This window comes from Mytilus californianus, unplaced genomic scaffold, assembly GCF_021869535.1.
Source record: "Mytilus californianus isolate M0D057914Y unplaced genomic scaffold, xbMytCali1.0.p SCAF_4, whole genome shotgun sequence".
Lineage (NCBI taxonomy): Eukaryota > Metazoa > Mollusca > Bivalvia > Mytilida > Mytilidae > Mytilus > Mytilus californianus.
The window spans coordinates 37,687,735-37,703,941 of NW_026262690.1; the positions used below are offsets into that span (position 1 = coordinate 37,687,735).

General features: G+C 31.9%; 2 protein-coding genes across 3 annotated transcripts in view; both read right to left on the bottom strand.

The window, feature by feature from the left end:
• The window catches only part of LOC127698259 (disks large homolog 1-like), a 428,947-nt gene that overhangs the window by 384,124 nt on the left and 28,616 nt on the right, over window positions 1-16,207 (bottom strand). The window lies entirely within an intron of this gene.
• On the bottom strand, window positions 11,500-13,719 carry LOC127698279 (uncharacterized). The gene has a single exon (XM_052201670.1). It carries the CDS (start codon window positions 13,696-13,698, stop codon window positions 12,433-12,435), a length of 1,266 nt encoding a protein of 421 aa, XP_052057630.1. The 5' UTR covers window positions 13,699-13,719; the 3' UTR covers window positions 11,500-12,432.

Consider the following 16,207-nt stretch of genomic DNA (forward strand, 5'->3'; position numbering starts at 1 on the left):
GTTCGCCACCTTATTTTTCTTTGTTCTAAACATTAAGATCTAATATTTGCTAATTTGCATTCGGAAAACCTTGTTTGTTTTCGGCTCTTAATTATAACGCCTGAATAGCTAAGCTTCACTCTACGTAAAGTTAATATTGTGACACAATGGAAAATTATGGCCATATTCTGTGCTAATTTTACAAAGGATTTTGAAGTTGATTTGTCCATAGGAACTTAAGAGTAAAGACCTGGCTTGTCATTAAAGTAGAAAAAACAATATGTTTTTTGTTTCGGTAATTTTATAATTAAAAAGTAACCTGGAATCCATGAAGATGTTTTATTATTTACATTTAACTGTAGCCTTATTCTTTCTTGAGTATATAAAATTATAATTAGCATTCATGACTTACCAAGTGAGGAACATGGCAGCTGTTATCAGACAGTCCGTTTCTATGTATGTTGGCGTTTGCTTTTGTTGGAGTTCAGTGTTTCAGTTGTTTCGTTGTTTTCCTCTTATAGTTGATGTGTATCACTCGGTTTTAGTTTGTTACCCGGATTTGTTTTTGTTTAATCGAATTATGACTATTGAACAGCGGTATACTACTGTTGCCTTTATTTATTGAATCTAGATAGATACTGTGTTGTGCTGTAACCAATTAACTTGTCTGTATTTCGGAAGAACAATTTGATACTATAAATTGTGAGGAGTAACTTCTTGTTTTTTGTGTTGTCAATAATCTAAACTAGAGTGAAAAATGAATAAGATGTCTTATATTGTGATGAGGTACGTTCAACCCGAGGTGTCAGTCAGATATGGATTCTTAAAAATTCTAAAGATCTACCCCAAAATCTTCAATCACAACCTTTACAAATCTCCAGTAATACCAAAACCTTTGATTTCTCAAAACTTTACACTACTATTCTAAATGCTTAATTGAAAACTACATCGTTCCTTAAACAGAGCTTTTTCTACACAAATGGGAAACGTAGAAACCAATTCCTTGTTTTAATTGATGAAAAATCTAACTTTGTGAAGATCCACGCTGATTAACATAACAAGAACACCGAAGATGATATCATCAAAATGCTGGACGTTTTGATCGACAACATATTTGTGGAGTGTGTTGGACTGATAATTCAGCAGACGGTCTGTATTCTATTTGTACTAAATGTGCACCATTAACAGCCGACATTTTTTTGTATGAAGCATACAGAATCCTTAACAACACAAACAGAAAAAGCATCTTGTAAAGTTCTTCAATGTCACTTTCAGATTTATTTATGATGTTCTGTCACTCCATAACCAACATTTCAATAAGTGCTTACATCTGATATATCCCAGTGAACTTGAGATTGAGGATACTATTGAAATAGGAGGTCTGCTTCATATTTTGATCTTTTCCTCGATATTGTCGCAAATGGGCTACTTCAAACTAGAATATTTGACAAACATGATGATTTCAACTTTCCAGTTGTCAACTTCACTTTTCTCAGCAGTAATATACCCTCTGCTCCATTTATGGCGTTTGCATATCTCAGTGAATAGGTTTTTCCCGTGCATGTTCGCACTATACGGCCTTCATTAACAGAGGTGTGTCCCTTACACAAAAACTGCTCAAATGTTCAAATCTCATAAATCGATTAAAAAGTTACAGAGCATGGTAACAAACAAAAATTAAGGGAATAGAATGCACCCTGTCCCGCTATACGAATCACCACTCAGTCAAAATGACACAATCGGGAATAGGATACAACCGGTAAACTTACTGACTAGACGAATATTCTGGTATCGATCATAGACCGCGAAAACATTCGATATTGAGTTGACACGGCTGGAGTTTCGAAGGCATAACGGTTGATATATTTTACCCAAACCACTTCGTTCGTATTCTCCTTTTTTACACTTACGTTTATCTAGATCTTTACGAGATGGCATATGACTTAGGCATTGTAACTGATTACAAAATGAAATTGATTGGGTACATTCATACTTTGATAAAGAAAATATTTTCGTCGCACACACTACTGAAACATATATTGAGTTTTGAATAACGGTATACATAATCCACTTTAACATGCATAAGAAGGTTAAAACGAGTGGATTTTGATAAGCTGTGTCTCCAAAAACGCATGCGATTATTTTTTGGAAGAAAAATAAAATTGAGAATGGAAATGGGGATTATGTCAGAGAGACAACAACCCGACCAAAGAGCAGACAACAGCCGAAGGCATCGATTACATGTATATCATAGCATCGATTACATGTATATAATAGCCTGTCTGTACCCAATTGTGAAGTATCTATATGTTCAGCACTGGTTAGCCCCTTACACCTTTTAAAAACAAAAAGAAAAAGAGGTACCCATTAACCCTTTATTTATATTAAAATGTGTTTTGACCGAGCATTTTAAGAATAGGATAAAATTCAGTTCAGATTTGACTATTTGCATTATTGCTTCTTATAATTAAAGAATACATAATAAAAGGATAGATGAAACAACTCTTATTTAGCTACAAGTCTTACAACGTTTCATTATAATTGTTCCACAAAAACACTATTGGTCAATTTCTCAAACATATCTTCACAGGTAGTAGATATTTCAAAATACTTGCAATGAAAATACGAATGTGACATCCAATAATAATATCAATTTCAATAATACTAAATTGTTATGATATTATGGGAACCAGTTTTATCGGAGGTCGTCACCGTGTCGATTCTGCCATCCACTGTGATGTTTCTATTGAACTAGTTCAAATAAAGGACAATGCATATATTTATTGATAATTATGCAAGTTGACTCTTTCAGATTTGTTTTTCTCTTTTCATTGCGAATTTTTCTCTATTGTAAAAACTTACTCTTTGTAGCCTTAATTGTAGTAAAAAATTCTTTATCTTTTTTGAATTAGTATGATGATATGTTGGTATCAGAAAAGTTCATCAACCTAACTCTGAAATCGTGGATAAGCTGGAGAATTAAAAAAGGCGGAAGATACCTAGGGGACATGCGAAACTCATAAGTCTAAGAAAACAACTGACAACGCTATGGCAAAAACGGACAAAAGACTAACAAATCAACAAAAAACTAAAATAGAAAACTAAAACGTGAGCAACACGAACCCCACCAAAAACCGTGCTCTGCAAGGGTAATCAGTTTCGGCCTAACATGTGACACCCGTCAAGTTGCATATGCGAGTAAAAATTCAATGATACGTTTTATTCGGGGATGTCACAATCTAGGAAAACAGAACTGGATTGTGGTTACGACAATTTATTAGAGTTTAAGAAGTGATGGTATGTGCGTATATGTATCGTTTTTGTAACAGCCTTTAGGTTTTGGCCTTTTAAAGTTACATGTTTTGTAGGGCACACGTTTTAAAAAAAATTATGGGATTAAATTAAGTTAAAAATATTTTTTTTTCTATTTAAGATTAGAAAAAAAAAATTAAAACAACATTTTGCTGTAAAGATATTGCTTGCTCCTGCAAATTAGAAGTTATTGGTAATGAACAAATACAATATTTTTAGTATACTGTACATTGTATATTGTACATGTTGATTGAGATTTTTAATAAAAAGGGTAATTAGGTTTTCAATAGCGTTACAATTGGCCTTTCATATTTTACTGTAGAACGTTTTATACTCGTTATCTCCCTTTTATAATTGTATGATGACGTTACATACTGAACTACCGTCTCATAGATACAATTATTCGCATTTCACCTTAAGAAGATTGTTGTTAAAACATGAAAGTACTTGTGAATATAAAATAATATATGCATGATCCGGCAATATTGGGCTTTTTTATTGACGACATAATAATAAAACTAGCAGATAAATGCAGCGCTGTTGTCGTCATGGACAAATGTGATTATATTCAACAGGCAGAATGTCAACTTTCAGATGAGAGATTTTATAAGAAATAAGACTTTGACCCAACTCCTAAATTTAACAAAAAGGTCACAACAGCCTTGAAAATCATGTGTGAACAGGTTCAGATAGATGAAGACACATTCTAATACTAGTATCTAAAATCTGAAATCTGAAAAATCAAAGCCGAGACGTTTCTATCATCTGCCCAAAATACACAGTGTCAATAATCTAGGTAGACCAATAGTTTCAGCAAATGCCCACCCTGCAGAGAAAATATCAGAATTTATTGACTTTCATTTAAGACCACATATAGAAAATATACCATCTTACATACAGGATACAACACATTATCTTAATAAAATAGAATCCTTGAACTTCTCCACCTGAAACAATCCTTGTCGTGCTTGACATTACCCCTCTCTATACTAACATCCCCTATTAAGATGATATTGAAGCCTGTAGGTAGGTCTAGAACTCTCGCAGATCCTCCTTGCACCCACCCACTGAATGCTTGGTCCAGCTTCTAACTTTGGTATTGAAATGCTATAACTTCGCATTCAATGGTGGACACTATCTCCAGGTTAATGGAACAGCAATTGGATTAAAGATGACCCCGTCTTATGGCAATATTTTTTATGAGCAAATTAGAGCATCAAGTTCTTAATTCCTCTCTTTATCAACCTCTCTCTTGGTTCCGATTCATCGACGATATTGACATGAACTGCTATAATACTGAACACGAACTCAATATGTTCTTTCAATTTTGCCAACGACAAACAGTCTTTAATAAAATTCCTTTATGAAATCTCTGACTCTAAGATCACATTACTTGAAAATGTTACGCAAGTAAAGGATGGAATCATATTTACAGATCTTGCTCAGGGTTTGCTCAACCTATAATACTACAATAAAACGATTACAAGAACTTCGCAGTAACCTAATAAATCAGAGCCATAGAAGAAAAGACATTGATAGAGGCTTCTCTCGTGCTTACATCAGCCGAGATGAACTTTAACAACATTAAGAGAAAAAGGGTCAACAAAAGAGTCCCGTTTGTGCTGAATTACCATCCTATATATCACATCTTATCCGCAAAAAAAAGAAACAATTCGAATAAGATCCTAAAATATCCAATATCTTCCCCAAGCTACCCGCACTGGCTTTCTGTAGGCCTAAAAGCCTTAAAGTCTTGCTGGTGAGAGCTGATTTATCCTCTTAATCGGGCTCTTTGACAGAAGGCTCTTTCAAGGGTTTTGGAACAAACGATGTCTGACTTGCAAGCACATACTGAATACCCAGACTTTTAACAGTCACATCACTGGAACACACCATATTTTGCAATGATAACTGCAAGACTACAAATGCTGTGTATCTTCTTCAATGTAAATGTGTTAAACAGTATGTTGATGAGTCCAAACAGCCATTCAACAAACGTATGAACTATATGTGACTATGAATGCAAGCCAGACATTTTCTCTCAGTCGATGTTTGAGATCCCCTGGCCACCCAAAGGAAGATCTCAATCGACTAACTATTGCCATCATAGACCACAACACTGCTTGGTCTAGGGAGGAGAGAATAACTCGGGAATGACTTTGAATAAGAAAATTAAAAAGTAAAAACGTTGGCACCAAATGAGATCAATGAAAAGGTGTAGTTCTAATCGCGCAGTGCTATTCATTTGGGTTGTATAACTACGCAGTCTCAGTTGCAAATCCTTTACCTTCATCAACTCTGAAATTCTAGAATTATACCACTTCAGATCGCACAGTGCTGTTCTTTTTGGTTGTATAAATATTTAGCCTCTAAGTAATTGATTAACCTATGGCAAGCCGTTCTCGTCAAAACTATGTTTAAACCATTTTTCGAAAAATTTACACACTGAGATTAAAAAAAAAAAACACACTGAGATTAAAAAACCTAAAAACACAAACTGAGAATTAAAAATTACACACTGAGATTTCATAAAAACGCATTGAGATTACAAAAAATGAAAAACACACACTGAGAATTGAAAATTACACACTGAGAATTGAAATTTACACAATGAGAATTGAAATTTACACAATGAGATGAAATAAACTGAATAACACACACTGAGAATTTGAAATTACACACTGAGAATTTAAAATTTCACATTGAGATTTGTTCGCACTTTTTATGCGCACATATCTAATTAGCATACTTAATCTGAATCTATTACAAGCTTAAAACAACTAGGGGACAGAACTCGTTAGTCCTTCAATTTGGCGCTAAATGTTTTGTAAAAACATTAAAAATACAACGTACAGAAAAACTACATTATTAAAGACAAATAGAACAAGAAAAATACCCACTTACTCTCATTACAAAATATAACCAAATGGTGAAAAACTTAATTAAAATTATATGAAAACAGTGGAACAATCTGCAAAAATACGAACAATGCAGTGAATTTTTATCCTAAGTGCCTAGTATAGCATATATACGTAACAAAAATATAAAAGATTACCTTGCGAAATCAGAAACAGTTGAAAGACTTTTGAAAAGGGAATATGTTTTAAGCAAAAAATCCCGATAATTGTTAGTAATAATCTGAATTATAGGCAACAAACTTATGAATATGAGTTAGCAAAAAAAGTTGTTAAGTCTTGAAATTTATTACGAATGTTGGTTGTAGGAATCGCATTTCATTATAATTACAAGAGTTCGGGAGACCAGATATTAATCTGTTGAATTATTCATCTCATGAATATTCATTAGTAATTTGCATATTAATCTCAGTGTGTATTTTTGAAATCTTATTGTGTAATTAACAATTCTCAGTGTGTGTTTTTCAATTTATTTCATCTCAGTGTGTCTTTTTAAAATCTCATTGTGTAATTTTAAATTCTCAGTGTGTGCTTTACATTTTTTTAAATCTCAGTGTGTAATTTTAGAAACTCAGTGTGTAATTTCGATTTCTCAGTGTGTTATTTTAGGTTCTTAAATCTCAGTGTGATTTATTTAATTCTCAGTGTGTATTTTTTTCGAAAAAATGGTATAAACATAATTTTGACGAGAACGGCTTGCCATATTAACCTTCGTCAACTTTCAAATTTAAGAATTATACCAGTTAAAATCGAAAAGTGCTATTCATTTTGGGATGTATAAATACGCAGCCTCTGTTGTGATTACTTAACCTTCCTCAACTTTGAAATTTTAGAATTAAAACAGTTCAAATCGAACTGCTATTCATTGAGGTTGTATATCTACATAGTCTCTGTTGTAATAAATTAACTATCGTCACTTTTCAAATTTTAGAATTGTATCAGCTCATATCGCACATTAATAATCTTTTTGGATGCATATATATGCAGTCTCTGTTGTGAATACTTAACTTGCATCAACTTTGAGATTTTAAAATTTTACAAGCGTGGTTCGGTTTTTAATTTGTATAACGTTAAAGATTGTTTTAGTTAAATCAGAATGGATTGTTATGATTCATTTTAAAGCATCATAATCATACTGATGAAGGATATCTGTTATCCGAAATATTTATAGATACTTATATTTATTGTTTCCTTTATTTTAATATTGGTGTTGTTTTGTACACTTATAAAGGCGTATATATAATTCATTTATTGTGTACAGTATCGTTTCTCATAACGATCCAGTGATCTCGTAAGAAAGATCGTTGACTTATATCTAGACGTTTTATATCAATTGCCTAACAAATGGTAAAAAATATTTACAATGCGAAAAAAATAAACGCAATATTTCGCTAGACAAACTAGCTTCATCGGGCGTGCATCTATCCAGGTGAAATCGGATGCAGATAAGAAAATTTTGCAGTTCATTGTACATTAAATTTTACTGCTTAATAAATAACTTGGATGAAGTCATTTATTTAATTTACAAAATCTGTTCTTGAAGTAAGGTAAATTTCAAGGTCCATTGGTCAATATTTCAGAGCTATTAAGGACGATGCCACATAATAAAGTTAATCTTTGTCTTTCATGTACCTTTTCTCGTCTTTTTCATTTAGACCATCAGGTTCTAAAGTATGGAGCTGGTGGAACAAAAAGTTAAATTTGTCCATTGTTTCTCCCACGTACTGAATGTCACAGGTGTTACATGTTAATACATAAATTGACTTTTCAGTTTTACAGTTGGAATCAACTTTGTTTTGTAAAATAGCTGACAAATTTAATATTCGGCTAAATAACCATCGATCATGGTACAAAACCAACAAAAACTATCCCCTCACAAGACATCTTCGTTCAAAGTAACATCCTTTTGATAACGTTACTTTTCAAATTACAGAAGTGAACACTGAGTGGGACACGACGGCAAGAAGGAGAAGAGAAAACTTCTGGACCCACCAGCTCCATACTTTAGAACCTGATGGTCTAAATGAAAAAGATGAAAAAAGATACAGGAAAGATAAGGAATAATTTATTATGTAGCACCGTCCTTAATATATCTGAAATATTGGCCAATGGACGTTGCAAACTTACCATAATTCAACAACAAATTTCGTACTGAAATAGATAATCTTGAACGTCAGCCAAATTAAAAATTTATCCATTAGGCAGCAAAATTCAATGTACAACGAGTTGCAAAAATTTCTTTTGTGCATCCTGTTTCATCTAGTTTGTCTAGCGAAATATTGTGTTTATATTTATCGCATTGTAAATATTTTTAGCATTTTAATATTTACTACTTATCAGATTGCTAAAATTACATTGTAAGGCAATTTATATATATATAAATATATACAAGTCTAAATTGAAAACAACGTTCAAACCTATGATTGCGTTGGATAAAAACCGCAATTTTTATACGTGTGCATGCAAAACAAATTCTTGTTAGAGGGGTCTAAAAACAGCACAAACAACATTTTCCAAAAGACCAAAAAAGTGAAAAAGTATATATAGAAGTCTATAGAAAGGATCAACCAGCAAATTTAATATGTACCGGATCGTCTAGAATAGACGATGCTGCGCAGATAATGAAAACATTATATAAGTCTAAAGATTTACACAACGGTACTAATATAAGATGGTAATATACGAAGATGATATTATAAAATCGTGTTCACAAATATTTCAGCTTAACAAATAGCCTTCGTCAGTGTCACTCATTTTTACAATACTAATTGTTTGTGTAAAATAGCTTAATAATACAGGTAAGTTTTGGTCTATTGATTTTTTATCTAAAATCTTTAACCTCATCAAATAAAACAAAACTCAATACTCTATAGACGTGCCTGCGTATATTTACATCCCAAATTGTCAAAATGCAGTAGTATGTAAGAATGTACCAAAACTTACCTGTATTATTGAGCTATTTTACACAAAGAATTAGTATTGTAAAATCATTGACACTGACGAAGGCTATTTGTTAAGCCGAAATATTTGCCAACACGATTTTATAACATCATCTTCGTATATAACCATCTTATATTAGTATCGTTGTGCAAATCTTTAGACTTATATATATATATATATATACATATTGCATATTGAATATTATAAAAATTACATGACTTTCCGTGAACGGTATGCAATAAGATACATTTCTTAAGTTTTGAACGAATTTTTAAGATTTTATAGCAGATGTGTGCGTCCCTTGTTCAATATAAGTCGAAGGACTTCTGGATTTTTGCCAAATTTTGTTTAGATCTCCTGAAATACCAGAACCATCAAGATCGTGTCGATGCTTATATCTCCTGTAATACCATCGAAATCATATCTCAAGGTAATTATTGTGAAATCTTGAAAAAAAAATATCTAATTTCGATATCAACATTTTACGTATAATACCTGAAAAAATATATCCGTTTTTGTTTTTCTGCTTGTGCATAATAATAACTGAAATAAGGGGGGTACAAGCCTTAGATAACAAAAAAAAATTTAATTCACATTGGTTATAGACGACGGGCATCGTGGAGTTACAGTACTTATGTAAGTCCTTAGATCAGATAAGCCAAAATAAATAAACGTTGAAGAGTTCAAATGTACGTAATACAGATACTGGTCGTGAAGGACTAATTGAAATAGATTTTTTTTCAGGAATTTCGGAAGTGGAGTTAATAATGCAGATGCCATAAATCAATTGAATAGTCATCCCGGAGGCATAAACGTATCAAACTAAATAGGAATAATTTATGAGACAATCTGAAATTAGAAAAAAAATCATTAACATTTTATCGAAAACAAACAAAATTTAAATTAAAAATGTTATTATATAGTAGGAGATGCATTTGCATAGTTTTTACTCAGGAAAGTTAATTTAACTTTAATTTCATTCGTTTATTGTGCATCAAATTGATTTTGAAATCTTATAAATTGTTGGCATTTGTGCTTTTAAAAAATCAATCACCTTGACCCTTTAACCTCATGATGTAAGAAAGTAACAATGTTTTCGTACTCTCGTGTATAGCTCACATCGAAACAAAATATATTGCTTTACATAAATCAGGTTTCTTTTAGAGAGTCATTTTCTTTACTGGGGTACCGGTTTAAAGTGATTTCGTAGGTATTGATAAACCACGAATTAAGATAATAATTTTCCTATAGGATGTCAGCAAAATTTGATAAAAACGATATAAAGTATCAACGAAAATACAATTGTTCCTCGATCGACGAAAATAAGCACCCACGAAAATAAATTAATTAATCTACAGTTTTTGAACGAGTTCATCTGAATATTTTTCTTTTTCCTTTATTTGACTTTCCAAACTTTGGTACCAAGCTCACACGGTTATTCTGCATTTTACATGTTGTAATGTACTATTATATTTTTTATTTATGTATTTCTCTGTACTGTATTCCTGTCACGTAGTGTTGTCATTTTAGCTGTATTCCTAACATTGCCATATAAGCGGGAGGTTTGGCTATCCATAAAACCAGGTTCAACCCACCAGTTTTTTCTTAAAATGTCCAGTACCAAATCAGGAATAAGGCAATTGTTATCACACAGTCCGTTTCTATGTATGTTGGCGTTTGCTTTTGTTGTAGTTCAGTGTTTCTGTTGTTCCGTTGTTTTCCTCTTATAGTTGATGTGTTTCCCTCGGTTTTAGTTTGTTACCCGGATTTGTTTTTGCGTAATCGAATTATGACTATTTAACAGCGGTATACTACTGTTGCCTTTATTTATATCAGACAAACATGATATGTGAAAAGCGCTGAAATCTTTATGATACATCCAATTATTCAAATATTGGTGTAATTTCTTCATATTTTGTTTACTTAGTATTCAATGTTTCTCTCAAAATGAAGTCAGAATATTTCATCCACATGCATTAGTTTCTTAGAATGGTGTAAAGTGGGTATAATTATACTCGTATACTAGTACGTGCATCACCAAACTGCAAAAAATGTCAACTACAGATATAGATAAAAAAAAAAGGCAACAGTAGTATACCGCTAATATAAAAGATATTTAAATCAATGGAAAAGACAGTACTCTACTTTTAAAGTATAGATATATTAGCATTATTGGAATTTTTTTCTCCTTTTATAATTTAATCATTTTTATCAGTTACACTTATATAAATAAAAAGTCAAACATTTGTTAGACTTGAGTAGGAAATGTCAACATCAAGCTTATTGATAACAGGATGATAATTCTAAATTAATAAATCCAGTAAATTCTCAAACATCAATTATTGAAGTCCAATAATACATCTAAAGCATCCCATTATGTGAAACAAATTATCAAGTGTTAACATATTTTTATATATTGCTGTTAAGCAATTAAAGTAAATATTTGACAGATTAGATACCATGAAACGTCAAAATAATTGATTAAAATGGATTGATTTCTCTGGCTATAACATTGGAAATGTAAGAATTCGATACATATTAACGCTTATTTATCAAAACAGGACAAATCAAAACAAACATCACAAAAGAATATGAATTAAAGTACTTCTGATGTAGGTTGCAACTCCAAAAACAGAAAAAAAGCTAGAGGTACAAACAAACCCCTGTATTTAAAAAATAAACACGGAAAATAGAAAGACATGAATTACTAATTTTAAATTTCATTGGGAAAAAAAAATCCAAAAAGTTGTAAATTCACACCTCATCCAAAAAGAACCACAAATCATTCCTACTTGTTCTGTTTAATAGATTTCACTTTGCAACTTGTAGGAATGTCACATACTGCCAATTGGAATTTGATAAAAGTGTCAATGTCTGATTACTGTATCACATTTGTCTCGATATTGGCAAAGATAACAGTTTTCCAGGCTGCAAAATCTAAAGCATATTTGAGTTAATTACATTGAAGAATGACCTGGATATACCAAAGATAAACAAAATAATGACGAAAATGTCATTCTTATGATAAGTAATCTTTACTTGTTCGTTGTGCATTAATCAAACTCGATGGGAAAAGTACATATAATTCGCGAATGTTTATACGTAATCAGACACGTTTTGTCAAATATATTTATAGAAACCACTTAACTTCCTCGTTCTTTGGAAATCAAGATGCGAAAACATGACTACCTTATGTTATGGCACACCAGATTATAACATGAAAAGATGGATGTCAAGTCCTAACGTCAATCATATCAATTGAAGGATAAAACATCAATGTTTCGTGCTATTCAATTGAGGTTATGCTGTATTTCCTATTTTCTCCCTTGTTTTCTTGTCTTACAGCGTCTTCAATTGCGTCATATAAATTTTTCTTTTTGTTGTGATTTCTAGAGAGAAAAACAGTATCGGCTTCAACTTGGTCTCTGTACGGATTCAACGATACATATCTTTCAACATAATGAATCTGTCCTGGTCTAGATGATTTTTTCCGAATATTTTGTTTCTTTTTGTTTAAATTTCTACCAAATTTGGATTTAACTAAGATATTTCTTGATTTATTTTCTGTTGGACTTGTATCATCAGTTTGACAGGCCATATCTACCAAGCAAACTTTGGGAAAAGACGTATAAACTGAATGACCGGATTCTGATGACGTATACACAATTTGTTTATTGTCAATTGACTCGTTTCGCGACGATAGAGATATCGGTATAGGCGTTTCTCTTTCGTTAACGGTGCTAACTCTTGTCGACACAGTACAAAGTGATGGGTATGAATATGTGCTAGTATCTGTAGCTACATGTGATTCCGACGTAGGAGTTGTTTCGGCATTTTCAACAGTTTCATCACGATGAGGTAGTGGTGTTGACATCGCAGAATGAATTTCATCTTCATATTCGACGTCAACAAAGGTTACTTTTGAATCTATGCTACTCTGTGCATTCAAACTACTATGTTCTTTCACTGATTTACTTTCATCTTTTTGAAACACTCTAATTTTGGGTTCCTGCTTATGTGTTTGTGCAACAGTAGTTGCTTGAGCTTCTGACGAGTTTGATGTTTGACTTTCCATTGTATCCATTGCATTATCTGTTGCATTCCTTTTGTTATTCCTGTTCTGGATTCGTTCTTTTAATTTTCGGAAGGGTTGATTTTCACGAACATAATGTTTACACTTATAACAACAATATATGACCGCACATCCGCCGTATATAAAAACCATACAAGGAAATACAATAAACATCGCAATATTGTTTGGGTCGTCAAGAAATCCCTCGTTGTCTGTTGAACGTTTATGCCTCCCTGATCTCTTTGTTTGTGAGTATTTTTCAGACTGACCAATAATTGTTTTAGATGCTTGATCAAATGGGTGATTTTTTTCTCCTCTCGGGTGTGAAATTTGATCATTGTTGAAACGTTTCCGGATGAATTCGACATGCTTGTACGCATTAATTACTAGTCGCAGATTATTGTTGTTTTCGATCTTCTTCATTGTTGAGTCTGTAATCTGGAGAAAATTTGAAGAACTGTTTGTTAAAACTTGTTGCATTTTGGAGGAATCGATTACCACAGAACGGCTACTGTTAAAATCTAAAAAGAAAGCATGACTATTTTAATCACCAAGACAAAAGAAATAGACCTGTTGGCTATATAACAAAAATGTAAAAAAATAATTTTATTGCAAACATTTCTTAAATCTAACTTTACACACAGTGAAATATAACATTACTCGCAGATAAATTAATCCTTTTTACATTCAATGTACATGTGTAAACTCGTAAGTGGCTAAGAAAAAGCAACAATGTGAATATATCTACAATTTCATCTGTTTGGATGATTGAGACAACGATGTCATGAAAAGTGATCCATGTTATACTTAATAGGGTGAACAAAAACAAATGTATTTAACTGGACATAGAATAATAATCATTTCATTGCGTATAAGGTATAGCGGTGAACGATTCTCAATTTAGGCAACAGTTAACCGATGTTCAAATCACATTCAAGGGGCATTAGCTACGATTTAGACAAAAAATATAGATATTATTCTTTTAGTTACAAGTATAAATAAAAACGGAATTTTGAAATGCTATTCTCAGTCAGTTTGGCTCGAATTTGTAAAAATAAGTACAAAGCGTTGCTGATGATTTATTGACTTGTAAGTCAATAATTCAACCTATGTGAATCCGTATTCATGTGACCTTCAATTTAACCCCTTAGCTGGAGATGGTTTACGCCTAATACATGCGTGTTTAACTATGTAAAGAAAAAAAGAGTGTCAACATTCAAAGTGAAACAAGGTTGAACCATTTCGTTGACTGATTCGACTCACCCAAATATGTTATATGACCGTCGTCAGTCTTTGGATGTCATCTCGATGGTAAATTAGATGTCGTCTGGACTGAAATACACTCGAAATGATACATATTATCGAGCCCATGCATTGTTAATTGTTTATTTTAGACTTTTTGTGATTTGTATAAACGTTTTAGTATATTATAAATCAAATATGAGAATTTGAGTAAAATCGATGAACATGAATTTGACAGCTAATGCCCCTTTAAGCAAATTTAAAATATAAAAATTAAGGTTACAAACAAAAACTCTGGGAATCGCATGATGTCCAAAATGACAAGGACAGCATGGAAAAGCTTCTCCAACTTCTAAGAAACATGTTTTTCTATGAAAGAATTATTAGATTTTTTGTCAATATATTTACGAAAGACGAGCTAAATTTAAAGCCGTTATGATTCAAAAAAAAGACCGGTTTATTTGCTCTACCTTGGTAGAGGTGTGTAAGTTTGATATTACTTAAACATTGTATCAATGTAAGCAGTACCGTTTCCACAGAGGTATATGGTTTATGTTGTTGTGAAAGCAATATTTATTAAAGACATACAAAAATAAAAAGAAAACAAAAATAGGTAAACCGCTTGCAACTGCTTCACATGTCAACACTCAAGGAACGGATATACAGTCTAGCGAGTCTTGATTAACAATAGTAGCAATTTTCATCAATTATTTACATCGGATGTATTGATATAGTCATTGAAGATGAAAATTGTCTAAGATTTTTGTAGGTTTTTGATTGAGATATTGATTGAGTAATTATTCCTGCAGTCTGTCATCAATTGAAATTTTTATCTGTTACTGATAGGCTTATTTAGTGATATTAGTTTTCATTACGTCGAGTTTGATAGAATAAACATACATTGCTTGTCAACATGACATTACGAACATGTTTGCAAAATTAAAGTTCACCAAAAGTACGTTCAAATCATCAAACATCGATGATTTGTTTTGATTGTGAGTATTTGCTATTGTATTGGACCTAATGAATACTGAAAATTAACAATGAACTATCAACTGTTTCATGATTTCCCTACACTAAATTTAAAACTCAACAAAACTATTATTTTTTCAGTTTATCCATTCCTTATGAAGATATATTCCCTTTATTTTAATAATCGCAATGAACATTGGATACGTTTAAATTTTAGGTTTTGAATTGGTAAGTAGATAAAACGCATTGACTAGCTGTTAAACAAAGTTATAGATCTGTTTTGATAACTCCCTCAATGTATAACTGCTGGGAGAGTGAGGAGCGAAACATATTTATATATCAACCAAAATGAATGAGATTTGATAAAGTTTTAATGCTAACTGTTGAAAGAAAAATTCAAAATTGTCTTACTATTTCGGATGACATACACTTTATCTGGAGCTTCAGATGGTTTGTCTGGCGTTTATATGCAGTCGGGATTGAATCTTTTTAGATTAAACAAGACATTCATACCCACTTATTTTTTTACGGAAAGACTGTATTGTTATCTGCAAAAAACATTTATTTACAGAAGGATTTGCTAACAACAAAAGGCTTCTTCGGAAAATCGTTTAAAAGATGAATACAAATCGATGGTTATTGAATAGATGTCAACAGTTCTGCAATTTTCTATGTCAAACTTAACCGACTTAACCTATCGATTTCAATACACCTTTTGAAGACCATGCAGAGATAAAATCGTTTCAATGATTTTTATATGTGTTCTTGTTAACAT

Coding starts and splice junctions, on each gene's coding strand:
- LOC127698279 (XM_052201670.1), bottom strand. CDS start 13,698: ATGCAACAAGTTTTAACAAACAGTTCTTCAAATTTTCTCCAGATTACA.